This window comes from Alosa sapidissima, chromosome 2 (genome assembly GCF_018492685.1).
Source record: "Alosa sapidissima isolate fAloSap1 chromosome 2, fAloSap1.pri, whole genome shotgun sequence".
NCBI classification, from domain to species: domain Eukaryota; kingdom Metazoa; phylum Chordata; class Actinopteri; order Clupeiformes; family Clupeidae; genus Alosa; species Alosa sapidissima.
The window spans coordinates 35103362-35124140 of record NC_055958.1 but is presented as its reverse complement, the minus strand read 5'-3'; the positions used below and the strand labels follow the sequence as shown (position 1 = coordinate 35124140).

The following is a 20779-nucleotide window of genomic DNA, read 5'->3' as shown; positions in this document are numbered from 1 at the left end:
GGGCTACAAAACAAACTTTCAGCCAATAAAACATATCTAGAATTAATTTGACAGAATATGCAAATAATATTATGTAAACTATTTTATATTATTGTGACCATAGAAAGCTTTCAACCCTGAAAGCTGTAGCTAAATGGATCCCCTGTCACTATCACCATTATCACACGGGGGCGCGCGTGCACAGGAGTCAGCAGAGCTCTGGGAGTCAGAATGGACTTTAGATAAGAATATTTTAGAGGTCTTTTGCAGGTAGTGTCTGTTGGCTTTTTTAAGTGAGCAGTGGGCTTTGATGCCACACTACTTACTTTACAGCTGCTCTCAAAGGTTTTCAATGCGTTTCACTAGTAGCAGAGCCCGTCTACGGGGTCTATTAGACATTCTCTGCTAGTAATCTACTTTACAAACAGCAATAACTATAGGCCACTATACATGGCTTAGACTACTTATTATTGTTAACACAGAATCCTCCTAGATTAGCTCATGTAAAGTAATGGAAAAAATGATTTAATTATTTTTTGGGATTCATTTCTGTACTTCCGTATTTTCGATTTTTCTGTCCACTAGAGCAATTATCTGCTATACGGAGCGATCTTTGAGTCAAAAAGCACCGTGAAGCAGACGAACTTCGCGTTACTGTGGCAGCTGGGACGACCTGAAAATCCGGATGAAGACGAGGTTGAGTAGACTCGTTTTGAATTTTCAGTGCTTCCTCTGTTTATTTCGACACTCACAACCCATGTGGGACACAGGCTACACACTGTTGATGGAGAGATAGGCTAAATAGGGTCACTCGCTTCTCTGAGGCCACATTTTCTCATACATTATTTTTTCAGTCGTAGCCGGAGCGCTAGCGTTGACATACAGCTCAACATGGCGTTTCAACGATTGTGTGCTTACGTTACTCGACCGATAACGTACAAGGTGGTTGAATTGGTGCGATTTTAGGTCTTTGCACAAGCAGGCTAATGTACCAAGCTAGCTGTATTTTTGGATTCTGATCTGTCGAAATACATGCGATTATGTATCTTTTACGTTTGCTACTCATCTACGGACAGCTTCCCCTGTAACGTTAACAAAAGAATCCTACTGTCAGTGTAGTCAAACCGACTAGCCAAGTTAGCTTCTCGATGGCGGTACTAGCGTGCTAACTGCAGATGCAGAATACCGTAGCAGTTAGCTGTTAGCTTTGCATGTCATGTTGACCATACACATGTAGACGGATGTAACGTGACATGTAATATTACAATTTCCCATAAACTGAAATTGCATCTTGTTGGATAAAGTCTGCTAGTGTTTCAGTGCTTGAACCTCAGTAAAGCCGTATAGGAACTCAGCGGTAGCTGTGCAAGCTACCTAGCATCTAAGCAAATGTTTACAAAGTCACAGTTACTTGACATTTCCATTTGGCTCAAAGTCCTAATAAATGACTGATCTGGTAGTCAGCAAGGTGTCCGCCCTACCCCCACCCTCCAGATCAAGTAACGTTAATCAAGTAGCCTAAACTTTATTGAGGTCTCAGCTCAGACATGGTCCATCTGAACAGTAAACCACAAAATATGAAACAAATTGAAGTTTAAATGCTTAACACAGAGAAACACAACACTTACCTGATAAGATTTAGTAAAGCAGTGTGTAATGTATCACTGCAAGTATTGTGTTATTCTATATTCTATTCTGTATAGTGCAGAAGATGCGGAATATTTGTTTCAAGTTACACAACTGAACTATGAAACATACCTCTGCACATTCTGCTGTACTGTCACTATATGCACCATGCATCATAATATGCCCCTAACAATCCTTTATGACTTTATGATGAGTTGGCATTATTATACAGAACACCTTGACTAGAGCACCATTGATTGCATCCAAAATAAATCATTTTTGAATGCTAAAATGGCTAATCAACAACCAAACATCACTTCTACACTAGTACAGTAATGTGATTGTTTTGTAAGTGTAAAAGTAGATATTAATTTGGTCTGGTTAACTCAGAAATCTTATTTTATTGACTATGTATCAAGTGTTTTGATGATAAACATGTTGAGTAACTGGCATACTATTGTGTGGTAGGCCATTGAAAAATGGAGGAAGAAGTACAGAGTGAGGAGGCAGCTTCAAACTTGAAAGAACTCTATCTCCCAGAATCCTCTACTCCAGAGACCAGTGGCCAGGATCAAACACACACAGATGGGCCGGTGGCTGAGGTCTACTTTTTTTACTTTTAGCTTAAGATGATGGATATAGCCAGCATAAAAAAAAACTCTGTTTAAGCTCTTGGGCATTATACAACACTTACCCAAGGTGGCTATCAATACCATGTCTACCATGTAATACACACAGCTGTCAGTTTTTGCATGCACATAACCTGTGTCATTTTACTCTCAGGACATTGACAAGGATGATCAAGCAAAGGAAGAACTTCAAGAGCAGCCTTTGACCAATCCGTACACTGGGAAATCTGCCCCTGCCATCCAAGCTCTTCCCACAGTCACAGGGCCGAACCAGCTGGAGGAGTTCATCATCCTGGACCAGAATGGGCAGGCGCTGCAGTGTGAACGCATGGTGAGAGATGCCACAACCCTGAGTTGGGATGGTCAGAGGAAGTGTTATCTGCAATGACATACATTTATATCTTGTTTATTTTTGTCTGTTTTGTCTACTTTGTCTGATATGATTACTGGCACCTGCTGCAGCAACATGTTTACAGCTGACGTTCCCTTGAACACTCTGCAGATAGCCACCGACATGAGTTGCGTTGCCACTTGCGACGCACATCAGCGCTACTTTTTTTCAACTTACAAGCATTGGATAAACAGTGGATTTTATTGAGCAGCGCAGACAAAAATAGAACTGAACCGCAATCGTCATGGCGGCAGCTGTCAAGTCTGTCTGACTGTACATGCTTTGTCCATGCTTTTGACATGGGAAGAAATCTGCTGGTCAGGCCCTAGTGAACAGCTCTGGAAGAGCCGAACAGAACCTGCAGTGTGAATGGATAGAGACATTGAGGGGTAGAGATTCATAACTGAGACAACAGGCATGTGAAGACATGTCAGTATGCTGACGAGATGTGATTAGACAGATGCAGTCTGTGAAAGCATAGTTCAGTGAGTTTCACTTGGCATAGGATGAGCTACATTATCTCAGTTTTGGAGCCTAGTGTGGATGGTTGCATGCTGTAGATGGTTTTAGATTAACAGTTTCAATGTGGAACAGACAATATATAAATTGTATGACTTAATATTAATTCACCAATATATGATAATTTTAATGAACATAAACCATTTTTATTTATGTGTTTGTGCGTGCGTGTGTGTATGTGTTTTTGTTGAGTAGGTCATTGTGACAGGACAGTCACAGAACGGACAGGTGTACATGATCCCATCCAATCAACTTACAGCATCTCAAGTGCTGATTCCTCATGGCCAGCTGTTGGACATTGCTGAGACAACCGGTATAAACCACACCCTCTTACTGCATCATAATGTCCTATTACATCACTTCCTCAGCCCTTACCTCAGTCACATCCTCATAATGGGACATTTAGCCAAGGAGCAGACTTTGGCCCTTTCCGACACTAGTTACTCCCTATCCATTTGCACCCCGTTTTCACGCTCACAACTGTTGCCATGAGTAAACAAAACTAGTCAACTAGCTCTACACTGCAGACATTCACCAGCATTTTATACAGCTGTTTTAACGGGACAACTGTCAGATCATCCTCCCGTTTATGCATATCATAAACTCTTGTTTATGCATGCAACACTCCTGTTGGTGACGCATCCTTGGTTCCTTTTCAAACTGGTGGAAATGCTCACTCTCTTGAGCACCTCACCATGCACACAGAACTACAGGCCAGTCCCGGCCCTGTCACTGCAAGCGTCTCATGCTCGATCACCCTCAAGCACACTGTGGATTTTTTTTATTTAATTTATAAAGTATATTTAGGATTTAGTTTTGTTAGGTTTTCTTATCTTCTACTGTCTCTATTGTACAGTGGAGTTTAGTTATATGTTTATACTTATATTTACCATTTCTGCTGTAAGTGCATGTTGTGTGTGATGTCAGTATGCTACTGAGACCTTGAATTTCCCCTTGGGGATCAATAAAGTATCTATCTATCTATCTATCTATCTATCTATGTATCTATCTATCTATCTATCTATCTATCTATCTATCTATCTATCTATCTATCTATCTATCTATCTATCTATCTATCTATCTATCTATCTATCTATCTACTTCCTGGTTCCCCAGGATCAGGTGGTCAGAAATCCTTCAGTCAGGAGCCACTCCAGACGGTCACCTTTACAGCCATCAGTGGCATTGCAGGCAACGCTACGACTGAGACCGACCCCGACTCCAAAAGGTAAGTCCTGCTGAACACCAGCCTTGCTGGATTCACATTGTGATTCACATTGTGGTTTGTAAGTGCAGTATAGGCCTACATATTGATACATATTTTAATGAAATATTTACAACAACTTTATTGTCATTGTGCAGAGTACACATACATGTAAATATTTGCATTGAACGAATTATGAATGTATGAATTGTATGTGTGCATATCTACAAGTGTGTGTGTTTGTAAAAGTCTTATGTACACCACCTCTTTTAGCTGTGTCTGTGTGTGTGTCTGTAAACGTCTTATGTACACCACGTCTTCTAGCTGTGTCTGTGTGTGTGTCTGTAAACGTCTTATGTACACCACCTCTTCTAGCTGTGTCTGTTTGTGTGTCTGTAAACGTCTTGTGTACACCACCTCTTCTAGCTGTGTCTGTGTGTGTGTCTGTAAACGTCTTGTGTACACCACCTCTTCTAGCTGTGTCTGTGTGTGTGTCTGTAAACGTCTTGTGTACACCACCTCTTCTAGCTGTGTCTGTGTGTGTGTCTGTAAACGTCTTATGTACACCACCTCTTCTAGCTGTGTGTGTGTGTGTGTCTGTAAACGTCTTATGTACACCACGTCTTCTAGCTGTGTGTGTGTGTGTCTGTAAACGTCTTATGTACACCACCTCTTCTAGCTGTGTGTGTGTGTGTGTGTGTAAACGTCTTATGTACACCACGTCTTCTAGCTGTGTGTGTGTGTGTGTAAACGTCTTATGTACACCACCTCTTCTAGCTGTGTGTGTGTGTGTGTGTGTGTGTGTGTAAACGTCTTATGTACACCACGTCTTCTAGCTGTGTGTGTGTGTGTGTGTGTGTGTAAACGTCTTATGTACACCACCTCTTCTAGCTGTGTGTGTGTGTGTGTGTGTGTGTGTGTAAACGTCTTATGTACACCACGTCTTCTAGCTGTGTGTGTGTGTGTGTGTGTGTGTGTGTGTGTGTGTGTGTAAACGTCTTACAGTATGTACACCACGTCTTCTAGCTGTGTCTGTGTGTGTGTGTAAACGTCTTATGTACACCACGTCTTCTAGCTGTGTGTGTGTGTGTGTGTGTGTGTGTGTGTGTGTGTGTGTGTGTGTGTGTGTGTGTGTAAACGTCTTATGTACACCACGTCTTCTAGCGCGGATGCCTTTGTGACTCCATTGAAGCCCCTCCCTCGTAATGCACCCAGCTGGGCCCTGAGGCTACGCAGCTGTGAGGTCAGAACACACACACTCACACACACACAGTTACCTAAATGTATCTAGTGACTCTATGACACAAAGCACTCTCTACTTTATTATGTATGTATTTTGTGTGTTTATTCATTCTCAATGTCTTCATTGCAATGCAAGTACACAGTGCAAACATGTTGTAGGGAAACTCTGCTCTACTTGGGCACTTCTTGTCCGCCTCCCTTTCTTCCTGTTCTGGAGCAGAAGATTGGCGACTCCTACCGCGGTTACTGCAGCACGGAGGCGGAGTTGGAGGCAGTGCTTCTTCTGCACAAGCAGCAGACGCAGGCGGTGTTCGGCACACGCCAGTCGCCCTCTCCCGCCAAGGCCGCCACACGCCTCATGTGGAAGTCCCAGTACGTCCCCTACGACGGCATCCCATTCGTCAACGCAGGTTAGAGCGCCTCCCGTCAGTCAGACTATCACTGCTCTTGTTATTCAAATATTTATTTATTATTTCAGACCCCCAGGAGGGTCAATAGCATGTGAAATATATGGCCTTATAGTACAATAATACATTGTCTTAAATTCCGATTGGATGGGTCTTAAATATTTTTGTCATGTCACCGCAAAAATGCAGGCAATCTGCTCTGTCAGGTTGAATAATTATGACCGGTATGCGCTGCGTTTGCTTGTTTGAAGTGTGTGTGTAGGCTATACTTATGTGAGAGTGGAATTGATGCTTTGATTTCAATTTGGTAGGCTTAAATCCACCATGCAAATTATCCTCCCGATTCGAACAAACAACTAAGAACTCACACAACACCATTCAGAAATTTTAAAAAGAAAAAAGAAACTTTAAAGAAAAAAGTCCGCCGGGCACGTTTGCTTCTATCTGTCCCATTTGAACCCGCTTTATGCACAACATAGCACTAGTGGTCTCACTTAGTAGGCAAGAAAACTTTCGGTTCCGAAAAAACAACTTCAGCTTTAGCTTTAGCAGACCTTCACCTATCTTCAGTATCAAAATTCACAAAAATCCATGGCATGACCTGTGTGTGTGTGTGTGTGTGTGTGTGTGTGTGTGTGTGTGTGTGTGTGTGTGTTTGTATCTAGGGAGCCGGGCGATTGTCATGGAATGCCAGTTTGGTCCACGGCGGAAAGGCCTCCAGCCAAAGAAGAGTTCAGAGCTTGAGAGTCAGAGTGCAAACTACAAAGCCACCTGTCCTGCCAGGTACACACACACACATATATGCACGCACACACACACACAGGTCATTATTGTCTCCCTGCTGTGTGAACCAAAATGGCTGCAAAATGTTTGGACAGCATACTTTCATATCCTTAAGTCATAAAAAAGTGAAGACCAAGTTAAAGCATGAAAGCATTTTTGAAGCCTCCATAGTAGTGGTCAGATCTATGCGGAACCTCCATAGTAGTGGTCAGATAGTAGTGGTCAGATCTATGCAGAACCTCCATAGTAGTGGTCAGATCTATGCGGCAGATCTATGCAGAACCTCCATAGTAGTGGCCAGATCTATGCAGAACCTCCATAGTAGTGGTCAGATCTATGCGGAACCTATGAACATTCTTTTAATATGCTCTGCTGTTTTGTAGATTCTCAAGGTTGAAATCAGCCCCAACAGTGTTCAAATGTTTTAGTCATTGAACAAAAATATACAAAAAACCTACAGTCTATACATTCTCACTTAAATACTCTCTTTGACCGTTCAAACGACATCTTGGCAACATTGTTGTTATTAGGGCACCTTTGTTAGGGTATCTTTAATTAATTAACACTTCTAGTAGGCAGCTTTGCCGTCACACTGACATCTCCCTGGTCTTTTAGGATCTACATTAAGAAGGTGCGAAAGTTTCCGGAGTACCGCGTGCCGACAGACCCTAAGGTGGACAAGAAGGTGGTTCGTCAGGAGCAGGAGAAGGCTTTCTTCAACCTGAAGAAGAGTCTAAGGGACATCGGAGGAGTCATAAGGTAAGCAATCGCTGATTATAACAGTTCCTATTGCACTAATGCTGCCACAATGCAGCTCTTTTGCCTTAAAATAATGGGTTCAGACTCAGTCTGATGTGACCCCAACTTATATAATGGATAGTGAAGTCTCTGACATTGCCAATGTGCACTTGGGACGATCGATATTAGTACTGGGCGGTATACCGGTTCACACCGTAAACCGGTGTATATTTTCGTTATGATATGAATTTTTAATATACCGCCATACCGGTGTATTTGATTACACAACATTTGGAATGCTGCGCCGCGCGACAGTGTTTCAGACGGGACTTTTTTCACACGCACGCATGGTGTGACTGCGAGGCAGGCATAGTGAGGGTAAACACAGAACACCTTAAGTTTTTCCGCTGAAGTATGACCCTTAAGGCTTAATTTATCCTTAGGTAAGGGTGTTGCACAGAATACCTTAAATTGTTTCTTTAGTTAAGGAAAAATGTTAAGGGATACTGCTTTGAAAGGGATTTACCGTCACGAAAATTCTATTGAGATTGTTCAACAGCTGTAACTGGCTGGCTAGTAGGTGATGTCGTTAGTTAGCAACCCACCGAACACAGTGAAGTTTAATGATCTTATCATTCATCTCACCTTAAGAATATTCGCTGAAATTATCCAGGTAGCAAGTAAAGCATGTTATAGACATGAACTGAGCAATTCTAGCTGGCTAGTTAGAAATGATCCTGACTGTCATCAGTGCACCAAAACAAACTTTTTTGTTAATGTTTTACCTAGAATCGAACCGAAGCTCATGGCAGGCTAACAAGACATCCACATCCTACCACTAACGTCATGCAAACCACACAATAACAATAAGGCATGTTTCTGATAGGCCTATTTGACAGAGTAAGCATATTAGCAGAGAGGTTTTATTTTAAATTGTATAATTTTCAAAAAAGTATAATTATTGCAAGTTGCACTACTTTTTGTATTGGTTTTATGTGATGTTTGTGAAATTTGCACAGTAAAAGTTCTGTATTTTGACTGCAATTGTCTTTGCATTCTGATTAGATTCTTCATTAGAATCATGAGTGGCTCTTTGTAAACAGCATCATTTTCTGGGGCCATGCAAAACTGCATTACCACTAGTGTGGAGTTATTCTACATCATGACAGTGAAACAGACCATCCTTAGTCAATGTACTGCAGCAATTCCTCTCTCAACTTGTAGAAAATGCTGAACATCTGATCATGCATGGAAAAAAAAATACCGTCATATACCGTGAAACCGTAAGAATTTTGAAAAATACCGTGATATACATTTTTGGTCATACCGCCCAGCACTAATCGATATTACACTATGCATACTATGTAACTCTATGACTAATTGGGTACCATTGTAGTGCTAAAAGGCATTGAAAATGGATTCCAAAAGGCATAGCTATTAATTCTTCCATGGAGAGCAACCCAGAAATGCCAACATTTGTAAAGACATGGTCTCTAAAAGTAATCATCATGCATAAGTATCTTACCAGTAGTCTGAATATAGACCAGTTGTGAATATTCTTATTCACTTACTATTCTTCATACCTTAACATTTTGCCTGATTCTGAGAATGAGATGCGTTCTGTGTGAAAATATTGTGATGTTATTATTAATATTATGATGGCCACAACAATATTGAACGTTAGTGATAAGCAGTCATGTTAGCCAGTTATTGGATTTAAAGTTACTCTAATCAAGTATTTCTTGCTAATTTCTTCAAGTGACATACAGTACAGTACATTGCCCCAAAGAGTCCAAGGGTTATTTTGCCCATAGCTGTGAGAATGACGTTTTTTCTTTTCATATAATATTCAATTTGGTCAAATGTACTAGTGTTAATTTGTAGGAACACGTATCTGACTTCAGGTGGTATTTAATATGTATTTAATATCCTTTCTCCCCACCTGCACAGGTACTATCTCCAGCTACCTACCCAGAAAGCTCACCTGTACCACGATATGGAGGCCCCGCCCCTCCCCCCTGTGTCTCTGCCCCTATCAGAGGACGATGGGGAGGGGCTACTAGGGCCAGAGGAGGAGGAGGAAGAAGAGGATGACGGCTCCCTGGATGATGACAGCTGCATGCCCTCTCGCTTGCACCCGCTAGTAGCTGAAAAGATCAAGCAGCTGGTGTCACAGGGACACAGCCAGGTGTACACAGTCCGCAAACAGCTAAGGTGAGATGTGAGCCTCTGTCTTTAGAGCCCTGTTACCCTCAGATTTAAGAGCCCTGTTACCCTCAGATTTAAGAGCCTGTTACCCTCAGATTTAAGAGCCCTGTTACCCTCAGATTTAAGAGCCTGTTACCCTCTGACTTAAGAGCCCTGTTACCCTCAGATTTAAGAGCCCTGTTAGCGTCTGACTTAAGAGCCCTGTTACCCTCTGACTTAAGAGCCCTGTTACCCTCTGACTTAAGAACCCTGTTACCCTCTGACTTAAGAGAAAGTAATTGCTATCCAGCTTAAACACAACCACAACCTTAAAGGGACACCAGGCAACCCTGATGCTTTTTCTCTACGAAACTCCCCCTCGCTCGGTCTGAAGCTCTTTTCCTTTTCTTTGCATCTTCCGTCAAGGGTTTTCGCTGCTTCTTCGCCGGCTCTGCCATTATACACACGTTTGCAACAATCGCTAGCGTTTCGTTAGCCTGCCTCTGTGCTGTGGATGCAGGATGTAAACTGATCCTGCTTCGGTCGGCGGGTACGATACACTGAACTTGCAAGCGGGATATTCTTCCTACTGGCAGTAGGGGCGGGCGAGAGAGTCTTCATTCGCCCTGTAATGAGTAATTTAACCATATACCGACTTACGAAGATGAGTAATTAACACAAAAACGTTGCCTGGTGTCCCTTTAAGACCTGGCTCAAAGCAAACCAAATGTGATCATAATATGTAATCAGGTGTAATCAGATTAGAATTTCTGAGAAATTAAAGACTCTGCCTTGCATCTATGTGTATTGCATTGTATGATTTCCATTGTCTGTTTGATGTGTACACATCACACTGGTCTGGGTACCAGTCAGCATGTTTCAGTTGTAGCTGTAATCAATCTCATGTGATAGCTAATCTCTCTATTCTAGGTTTTTAAAAACTGGCCAGGGACTACAGATGAAATTTACCCCATACAGCTTGCTGTGGCTTATATACTGTATGTTTGTATCATTGAGCACTGTCCTTATCAAACGAGCAAATAATTAAATACAGTAATGGGGATGCTCCAGGTCAGAGGTTTGACAGGTGCATCGTCTATTACAGTGGTTCTCAAATTTTCTCTCTCATTCCCTACTTTGGAGGTAGGGAATTTTTTAAGCGCCACCTGACCCCATCAACTCAGCAAAATGATAATGTTTAAAAAAGGGTTCCACGTTGCATTTCCTGTCTTGGTCTGCTGGATAAGATGCTATTTTAATTCATGTGTCAGTCTGATTATGACTCCTATGCTTGTGTTTGACTATTTTGTTTTGAATCTGTGACCTTTCAAAAAAAGAAAGGCATTATTAAAGATTAACAAAAAAAAAAGAAATTCTCCTGTTCATCACGGCCCACCTGACTCACCTGTCTCTATTCCCCACTAATAAGTATAAGTATATATACTTTTTGATCCCGTGAGGGAAATTTGGTCTCTGCATTTAACCCAATCGGTGAATTAGTGAAACACAAACAGCACACAGTGAACACACAGTGAACACACAGTGAGGTGAAGCACACACTAATCCCGGCGCAGTGAGCTGCCTGCTTCAACGGCGGCGCTCGGGGAGCAGTGAGGGGTTAGGTGCCTTGCTCAAGGGCACTTCAGCCGCGGCCCACTGGTCGGTGCTCGAACCGGCAACCCTCCGGTTACAAATCCAGAGTGCTAGCCAGTGGGCCCCCCATGGGACCCACCCCACACTTTGAGAACCACTGGTCTATTAGTAGCCAAGGCCACAAGTTCATCAAAGGTGCTCAAGTGCTCTCTTTCTCTGTCTCTTTCTCTGTCTCTCTCTCCGTCTCTTTCTCTGTCTCTTTCTCTGTCTCTCTCTCCGTCTCTTTCTCTGTCTCTTTCTCTGTCTCTCTCTCCGTCTCTTTCTCTGTCTCTCTCTCTCTGTCTCTTTCTCTGTCTCTCTCTCCGTCTCTTTCTCTGTCTCTCTCTCTCTGTCTCTTTCTCTGTCTCTCTCTCCGTCTCTTTCTCTGTCTCTCTCTCTCTGTCTCTTTCTCTGTCTCTCTCTGTCTCTTTCTCTGTCTCTCTCTCCGTCTCTTTCTCTGTCTCTCTCTCCGTCTTTCCCTCCCTCCCAGGAAGTTTGTCGAGCGTGAGATGTTCAAGGCAGAGAAGGTTCCGGAGAGGCACAACCTGTGCTACTTCCCCACGGTCAACGACATCAAGAACCACATCCACGAAGCCCAGAAAGCCCTGCAGCTGGGCTGCCCCGCGCCCCCTGCCGACCCACAGGTCAGAGGTCAAACAAACACACTCTGCGCTGCGGTGGAATGTGTTACAGTATTAAAGTGGCCTCAGCAGTTAGTAATAGAGTGCAGTTGCTCAGATTCGTAGAGCATGGTATCAGTAATACTTGTCACCTTCGCCCCTGTTAGGAACAGAGGGTATTGTGATCCTTTATTTGTCTGTGTGTGTGTGTGTGTGTGTGTGTGTCTATGTGTGCATGCATGTATGTGTGCTTGTTTGTGTGTGCACATGCGCGTGTGTGTGTCTGTGTGCTTGTTTGTTTGTGTGTGTGTGTGTTAGGGGTGTAAAGGTACACACATTCATACAGAACCAATAAGGTACAGGACGTTAGGTTCAATACAGATGTGTACCGAATGTACCAAATGCAGTCTCTAACAGTAATCATCAATAGGCTTTTTTGCTTGTGGACCTTGTTTCAAATTCCGAGTTCCCACACAAATATATTAAGTGGCATACCATATGTGTCAGTTTAGTCAATTAACATCAAAAAACATTTGACACCTTTTCAAAATACTATTCCCGTTTAGCATCAGCAATATTATCAGTGAATTTTAGGTTAGCAGTACCTACAAGTTTACTGCACCGAAAATTAACCAACTGTTACTTGAAAACCAAGGTATGCACCGAAGCGTTATTTTTGTGTACCGTTACACCCCTAGTGTGTTTGTGGTGTATGTGTGCCTGTGTCTGTGTGTGTCTGTCCTTCTGTCTGCTCACTTAAATAAAAAAAAAATCTGGTCCAGTTTGCACTTGGCATAACCCCACGGATATTATTGCTTGTTGTTCTGAATAATCTGATAATGGATAGAATGTTCTGTTGTTCCTCTCTGGAATGCTTAGTGCAGTCTGTGGGTTCTGTGTTCTTGGCTTGCGCTGCAGAACCCTCAGCTGATGGTATGTTTTGTGTGTTCTTTCCTTGCGCCCTCAGTGGGCAGGGGATGACCTCCTGACGGAAACTGTGACCCTCACCCTGACCCCTGCGTCTATGGAAGGTAACCTATATGCAACCATATGACCTTTGGCCTAATGACCTGCCTTTTCTTGTGTGCTAGGAGATGCTATCCATAATAGAGAACAAGCTTCTCCACAAAGCATGAGTGTAACTTGTCTGTATTGGCTTTGTGTGTGTGTGTGTGTCTGTGTGTGTGTGTGTGTGTGTGTGTACATGCATGTATGTGTGCTTGTTTGTGTGTGTACATGCGTGTGTGTGTACATGTATGTATGTGCGTGCGCATGCATGTTTCTGTGTGTGTGCGCTTGTGTGTGTGTGTGTGTGTGTCCCACACAGTGACTCCTCAGAAGTGTGCGGTGCTGGAGGGCAGTGACACTCTCTCCCCTGAGGCTGTGCAGCTCTTCAGCTCCCTCAGCTCCCTGCAGCCCAAGATCTTCGCCCAGCTCCAGGTGCCCCACCACACCAGCCTCACCTCTGACCTCTGACCCATCACACCAGCCTCACCTCTGACCCACCACACCAGCCTCACCTCTGACCTCTGACCCACCACACCAGCCTCACCTCTGACCTCTGACCCACCACACCAGCCTCACCTCTGACCTCCTGTTGGATATTTTAGTACACTTTTGACGCAAAAAAGACAGGAGCCAGTGATCCCAAAGAACAAACAATTGTATTACGTTTCTTTGCAAAGAGAGAGAATGATACAAAAAAAAATTTTTGTACCGAGACTCTGACATATTCTGCATGTAAGCTTCCTTTTATATGTTCTGGTTACACAAATAGAGTGTGACAGTTTGTGACAGTTAACACATGGCCTAAAGCAGCATTTCTTTTTTCATTCTTGAATGGCCTAAGACATCATTACGTTTACATATCTTGACCTTTAGGTCAGACTTTATATTTCGAGACAGCTGACATGAATTTCTTTCCATTCCTCTGCGGTTGATTTGCACAACTGCAAGTTGTGCGACTCAGCTTGTCTGGCAAGCGTAATTATAAACAGAACATAAGGTTCATGCTTGTGGACTAAGTAAGGGATAATGTTATAGAGCGCCAGCCATTATTGGGAAAATAAGTCCCGACAGGGCGAACCGGCGTGTCGGGGTCTTGTTCCGCCCTGAAGGGATACATGATCTATACGTTCTATACATTATCCCGCTTATTACAAGGCTACTTGCCAAAACAAAACAATCAACTCCCCAAGATGTGACTCTTTAGCCTACATAGCCTAGGCTATTTGTTACCGTTCATCGTGGCTTTTGCTGAGAAACAAATAGTTTGCATTCTTTAGAACACAGCTGATCAACCATCTGCTTTTTACTTTTGAATGAAGTTCCAGTAGTTGCGGAGTGATATGAAAGACCTGAATTAGAAGCACAAACTCCGTTGCCATTGACAGCGGCCATTATTTTTTCAGAGGTCCTGTAGTCGAAAATAATGACCGCTAGAACTTTGGGAAATCCCATTCAAGTCAATGGAGCGTTCTACTTGCATTGTGAAGAGCCGTGTAATAAGACAGAATAATAAACAGAACACAAGAGTAATGCTTGTGAACCAAAACAGAATAATAAACAGAACACTTATATGTTTTAAAGCAGTGCAATAACTTTTCTTAATTGTCAACATACGCATAATTGTCAACATACGTCAACAGATACATTTGATTTACAATTTTTCCAAGACCTATGACCTATGACCTCATGGTCCTATAGTGCTCACAGCAATATCAGAAATAGATATCAAGAGCACCCCTGCACTGAACGTGCAGTTTGCTGTAGTGAAATTGACAACTGGACTAACAATTGATTTTTTGCACTTGGCCTGGTGTCTACGTGTGTCGCTATATCAGGTAGACCATCAGGTAGATTGACACACACACACACACACACACACACACACACACACACACACACACACACAATCTCTCTCTCTCTCTCTCTTTCGCGCACACACACACACACACACACACACACACACACTATCTATCTCTCTCTCTCTCTCTCTCTTTCACGCACACACACACAATCTCTCTCTCTCTCTCTCTTTCACACACACACACACACACACACACACACACACATTTTACACATCTGCTGACCTCTCCCTTTCCCTCACCCTTGTCCACATCCACAGGGTATCCAGCTGCAACCCGCCTCCAACCCAGCAGATGGCGCTCTTCCTCAGCACTCCTCTTCCTCCTCCTCAACTTCCACTGCTGTCCCTGACCTCCTAGAGCCCAGCAGCCCCTCTCTGGCCCCACAGCCACAGCTGCTGATGGGCCCCACATCCTTCCTGCCCTCTAGCGCCACCCTGGTGGAAGTAGGTGGTATAGCGGAGCCCCCAGCAGCACTGCTGGGCATGGGGCAGCTGGTCAGTGTGACTGCCCTGGGTGGCCTCACCAGAGAGGGGGGAGCCATGCATCAGATACTACTGGAGGACGGACAGACTATCCCAGTGCAGATAGTGGACCCTGCCACCCTAGGTGAGAAAGGAGGGGGGTGGGGGGTTGGACTGACTGGACAGCTAGGATGTCAAACATCACATGATTAAATAGGTCAGAACCACTGAAATGTAGGGATGTTTGATCATTTTGAATTGCACAGGGAGCCAGTGTAGTTGTTGGAGAATGGATATGATATGTTGATATAGGGCAGCCATCACCAAATGGCGGACCGCGGTCCGAGTCCGGACCGTGACGTGATCCTATCCGGACTAGGGATGTTAACCGGTAGCCGTTTAACCGGTGGTTGACCGAATCAACGTTGACCGGTTAAAATTTTCTGACGCCGGTTAAAAAAAAAAACACTATTTTTAAAGCTCCCGAATGCCAGCCAGCGTCTGTTATTACACTGCGCACACACGTGTTATTGGTGTTGTATTGTATGGGGCGATATGATATACACCATTCTCACCCATTCTCACAATCATTTTGACGTGAAAAGTTAAGTGTTGCGTGTAGCCTATTGCAATCCTGACTGCAATATTGTGACAAACTTCACTACTTGTTAGTGGCTGCGTGTTGACTATGGCATGATGGTAATTGTAACAATGTAATGGCAAACGAAGACATGAAAGACTAACTTAGCATATGCCTACTTGTTGTGTTTTATTATTCATCTGTACTTAAATGGCATGACGACAGGAACTTATTGCAAAGGATTTTGTGCAGCACGCTACAGAGGCTGTTGGCAATCGGTACGTTTTTTTACGAAGACGTTGGTTAATATACTTTCCTGTAACACCACCAAATGTAGCGTTCTCTGTTTGTGACTTTGTAACATGAGTTTTTTTATAGCCCGAGCTCGGTGCCGCGTTGCATGGAAGGTCGACGTTGTGCGTAATGTGTGCCTGTGCGTGGGTGTGCAGGGAAAGCAATTATTTTTCTCCCCAAAACAAAACCCTTATTCCTCCACAAGTAGTGGACAATGATTGGGGAAAATGTATAATACAAAGGGCACGAACTAACATTGTGTGACGGGAGCCTAACCATTCTAAAATGGGGGGATAACTTGTTTCACGGGCAGAGAAAGACGCGCGACAGGACACGGGTATCATAAAAGGCAGTTATAGAAATTTCGGTGACCGACTTTAACCGGTTAATGAGGCTCAGTCGCCGGTTAAGATTTTTTTTAAATTTCGCCATCCCTAATCCGGACCCAGACCATAATAGCCTAATTTAGATTTTCACGTAAGATTTCAAAGCTGCGCTAAATGTTTCGTTGGTTAGGATAACAGCATTTACTTCAGGAGCTTCAGGAACCATCATTTCGCTTGCTGCTACTCAGCCAGTGAAATCTGTGAATTCTGATAAAGTCGAGTCAGTGAGTAAAGTAGCCTACTATGGGGAAGAGACTGATAGCCTGAAACGAGCGAGGAGAGGAGACGAGACGAAAAACAATCAGATGGATATCTAAGTTAACGATAAGTAAGTTATTTTCAAATCATCGATTGCTCAAAGAGGAGAAAGCTAGACAGCGAGAACAGAGCTTTATATAACGATACGGGGGCAATACCACGCAAAACTGTCGCGTCCGTAACGCCAACTAAATATAGATGTGACAGTTTTGCGCGGAATTGCCCTGGACCTCTTCTTCTGAGACAGGCGATTTTAAGCACCAATTTGAAGCACCTCTACTAGACAAAGCATATATTTTGAACAAGCATAGGGTAGGCTAGGCCCATTCAACAGTGAACTGAGACCACAGAATATTTTACGATTTAAGAAGGCAATATGATTGATCCACCACAATCTAGTTAAGCCTACATGCATTCACTGTCCAACAACGTGATATTCCTGGGTTTCCAGGATTTCGGGTCAACATAAAAAATACTAAATTTTTTTTATTTTAAGTGCATGTTAAGATCTTAAAAATAGCCAAGGCTACTCAGTTTTTCTCCCCAATTAGGCTACTCTTATCTTGCCTTATTTCTCCTCATTTCGAATGTTGCCTTTTAGGCTACTTATTTTATTTCACATTAAACATTAGGCCTAGGCCTACAATCTTCTATTTCTTGAATTTCCCCTTTGGGATCAATAAAGTATCTATCTATCTATCTATCTATCTATCTATCTATCTATAACTAGGCTCCATCCATCCATCCTAATATTATACATACATATATACATAGCCTAAACACACGTTAAACATTATGATGCTCCGGACCTTTGCTTGAGGAAATTTTCCGTAACTGGTCCTCGCTGAAGATTAATTGAATACCCCTGATATAGGGTGAGAACTCTTGCAGCGGAATTTTGTATGTATTGTAGTCTGTCTAATCACTTTGCTGAGACATGTTGCTCCAGTCCAACGTCGTGCAACGTGAGCTGAATTGTCACGTGACTGTTTTCCCAAGATGGCGCCTGTATATGTGAACTGTACGGTTTCTAAACTATCTTTTTAATAAACTGTCTGTACACTTACAAAGTTCTCAATGCTTCGGTTTACATGTAGGGCTACCGTGGAAGTGTGGTGCTATTTTGAGCCTTGTTGGTGGTATAGAAATAGCGATTTCTTTTTACTTTACGTGTGCCCTGAAGACTAATGTTATAAGCTAATTAGCGGTTTGTGGTAAAACTGGTCAAGTTCGATTAGCATGAAAACAACGAACTCGGTACACATGTTATTAACCCCTAGGGTAATTTTGCGCCGGAATTGTCCTTGAAAACCTTTTGAATGGAAAAACTACTTAGCATGTTAAAAACCATTTGAATGGTGTGCTTTAAAAGTGCTATATAAATACATTTTATTATTATTATTATTATTATTATTATTATTGAATCAAATGTAATTGAGAATGTGTGTGTGTGTGTGTGTGTGTGTGTGTGTGTGTGTGTGTGTGTGTGTGCTTTTTCTTTCAGCATTGACACCACCAGAGGACGCAGTTCAGGTGAAAGAAGAGACCGAAGATAGCATCATCAACTCAGATGAGCCTATGGTGGACTGACACACACACACACACACACACACACACACTTCTGCACAAACACTCACTAACACAGACACACTGACTTTAGCCCACTCTGTCACATGCAAAACTTTACTCTCACTCTGTCAGGGAAAAACTGAATGCTATTCCCTTTGTGGACCTGTGTGTGTGTGTGTGTATGCATGTGTATGTGTATGGGTGTATGTGGCTGTCTGTGTTTCAATGCCCATAAGTGACAGACCATGTGACTGGTTTCAGAACTTGTGGTGTGTGTGTGATACAGACATTTCTCAAACATTTCTAGATGGCCAGTTTGAACACATCTCTGGCTTCTCATTGAGAGTCAGTACACTGAGTTTGTCCACAGGTTTCATTGTGTATTCCGTTGGTAGAGATCTTTGTTGCAACCAAAGGTTTTCATAGAAAACCACCTCCTATGCCGGCCCCTAAGGACCAGTTCCTCGTCCCATACTGGCCCTTCGAGTCTCAGCAGCCCCATCTGGGACAGGGGCACTGTGCCATGTGCAACGTGGTATCCAGTGGAACGTATCCAGTGGTGTCAAGGTCAAGGTCAGACGAACACCGCCATCGCACTGCAGAGAGAGTAGAGAGAGCTGATAGCTTCTACTGTTAGCCATCCAGAGGGTCACTGGAGTGACTTGTGGCAGACGAGAGTCCGAATCTACAAAGGCCAAAGGTCAACAGGTAGAGTAGCCACTGTTGTGTAGAGTGGGCCAATAGCTTCTACTGTTGATCATGTCACTGGAGTGCCTTGTGGCTGAGAATCCGGTGACTCTACAGAGGCCAAAGGTCAACAGGAAGAGTTGGAGCTACTGTTCTCTACTATCTCTGAGTAGTTGTTTACTACATAGAGCACTATGTAGCAAAATAGTGAGGATTTCGAACACAGCTTTTGCTGTGTAGAGATGTAGCGAGAGTTTCAGAATTGTAAAGAGAATTAGACAGATTAACTGGAGCTCTACGCCACGCCAAGAACAATGAGTTAGCATTAGCATTGGGCTGGGAAGCTTCTGCTGTAGCAATAGACCAGAGGTCATAGTGAATTATAAGCATTAGCTTTAGGATGGACGATGATTAAGAAGCCACTGCAGCGACAGGCAGCTAATGGCAGGTTTCAGAGAAGCAGCCGGTGTGATAGAGTTGTCCTACTGCAAGGAGGGAGGGAGAGAGAGAGTGAGAGAGAGAGCTTTACAATGGTGTGTGGGAATGGAGGACTCTTAGTATGATATAAAACTCACACCAGTGCATTGTGGGTAACCCTGAGACGTGGTAGAGTTGGATCATGTGCTGGCTTGGCTCAGTTCAGCTTCAGTATTAGGGCATGGAAATCAGTATAGAGCATTTGGAAGAGCTCTCTGCATAGACACACTCACATACATGTGTGAAGCCCTGATCCAGCCAGATCTTTTCCAAAGATGATAAGTTTCTAAGTGGCCATGTTTATGTGTCACTCTTTGCCACTGTGGTTACCCACAATGCACTTGTGTTAGCTTAACACTCCCTTCTGTTAACTCTGTTTAGCCCCAACCCTTACTGCAAGCTGGTTACAGTATTTTCCTGACACAGTATGCATCACTCTGGTCTTAAACTACGATATGAAAGGATGAATGAATGAAATGATGAATGGATGAGATGAGAGATGGATGGCTGAAGGGAATATGTCCTTTTTTATTTAATAATTTCAATGAGGTTTGGATATGACTGAATGAACTGATAATGATTATGATGATGCTGTGTAGATCAGCTGTTTTGTGTACATATGGAATCCACCACTGTACCTTTATTTATAGTTATTACTGAAACAGTCTAACATGGCTTGTAAGATTACAAAAAAACACAAATTAATTAAGAAAAATAAAATAAAAAGTCAAATAATCATGACGCCATGTCTGTGTGTGTTGCATTGCATCACTCTGTTGTCTATAGTTTCATGCCCCTCCCTGAGGTGACCAGAGTTTTCGTCATCCATCGCTGCAATGTCGAGAATAGCAGGGAGAGAGAGAGAGAGAGAGAGAGAGAGAGAGAAAGAGAGAGAGAGAGAGAGAGAGAGAGAGAGAGGTGAGAGAGAAAGAGAGAGAGAGAGGTGAGAGAGAGAGAGAAAGAGGGCAGTCAGCCTACCCCAGTCTCAAGCCTCAAGGCTCTTCTGGGCACTACAGGGTAGGGTGTGTTGAATCCTGCCCCCTGACACCAACGCCAACACCAAAGAGGACCTCCACACATGGCACATGTAAGTGTCCAGGCATGGGAATATTAACATGATGGGGTCCTAATATCATTGATAGCCGACAAGCAAAGCATTGCCGTGCACTGCCCCCTTTGGGTTGTGTTTGGGACATGCTCATAGCATATGCAGGAGATTATTTTGCAATGTTATCCAATT

General features: G+C 43.2%; 1 protein-coding gene across 4 annotated transcripts; it reads left to right on the top strand.

Moving 5' to 3' along the window:
• The first annotated feature begins 163 nt into the window (after positions 1-163).
• Positions 164-20280, top strand: carf (calcium responsive transcription factor). Of its 4 annotated transcripts, none has more exons than XM_042071978.1 (15): positions 164-680; positions 2074-2207; positions 2389-2565; positions 3340-3457; positions 4261-4372; positions 5513-5591; positions 5811-6000; positions 6663-6780; positions 7396-7539; positions 9469-9732; positions 11828-11981; positions 12925-12988; positions 13285-13397; positions 15085-15433; positions 18311-20280. In XM_042071978.1, exons 2-15 carry the CDS (start codon positions 2085-2087, stop codon positions 18394-18396), a joined length of 2091 nt encoding a protein of 696 aa, XP_041927912.1. In that variant the 5' UTR covers positions 164-680; positions 2074-2084; the 3' UTR covers positions 18397-20280. The 4 variants fall into 4 exon arrangements, with proteins under 4 accessions (XP_041927912.1, XP_041927890.1, XP_041927904.1 ...); XM_042071956.1 differs by having other exon boundaries at positions 165-675; XM_042071970.1 differs by lacking the exon at positions 164-680 and adding an exon at positions 693-921.
• The last annotated feature ends 499 nt before the right edge of the window (positions 20281-20779 follow it).

Excerpts from the sequence above, each read along its gene's own strand:
- carf (XM_042071978.1), top strand. The coding sequence starts at position 2,085 with ATGGAGGAAGAAGTACAGAGTGAGGAGGCAGCTTCAAACTTGAAAGAA. Across the intron at positions 5,592-5,810 it reads TGAGGCTACGCAGCTGTGAG|AAGATTGGCGACTCCTACCG; the intron begins GTCAGAACACAC and ends GTTCTGGAGCAG. Across the intron at positions 12,989-13,284 it reads GACCCCTGCGTCTATGGAAG|TGACTCCTCAGAAGTGTGCG; the intron begins GTAACCTATATG and ends TGTCCCACACAG.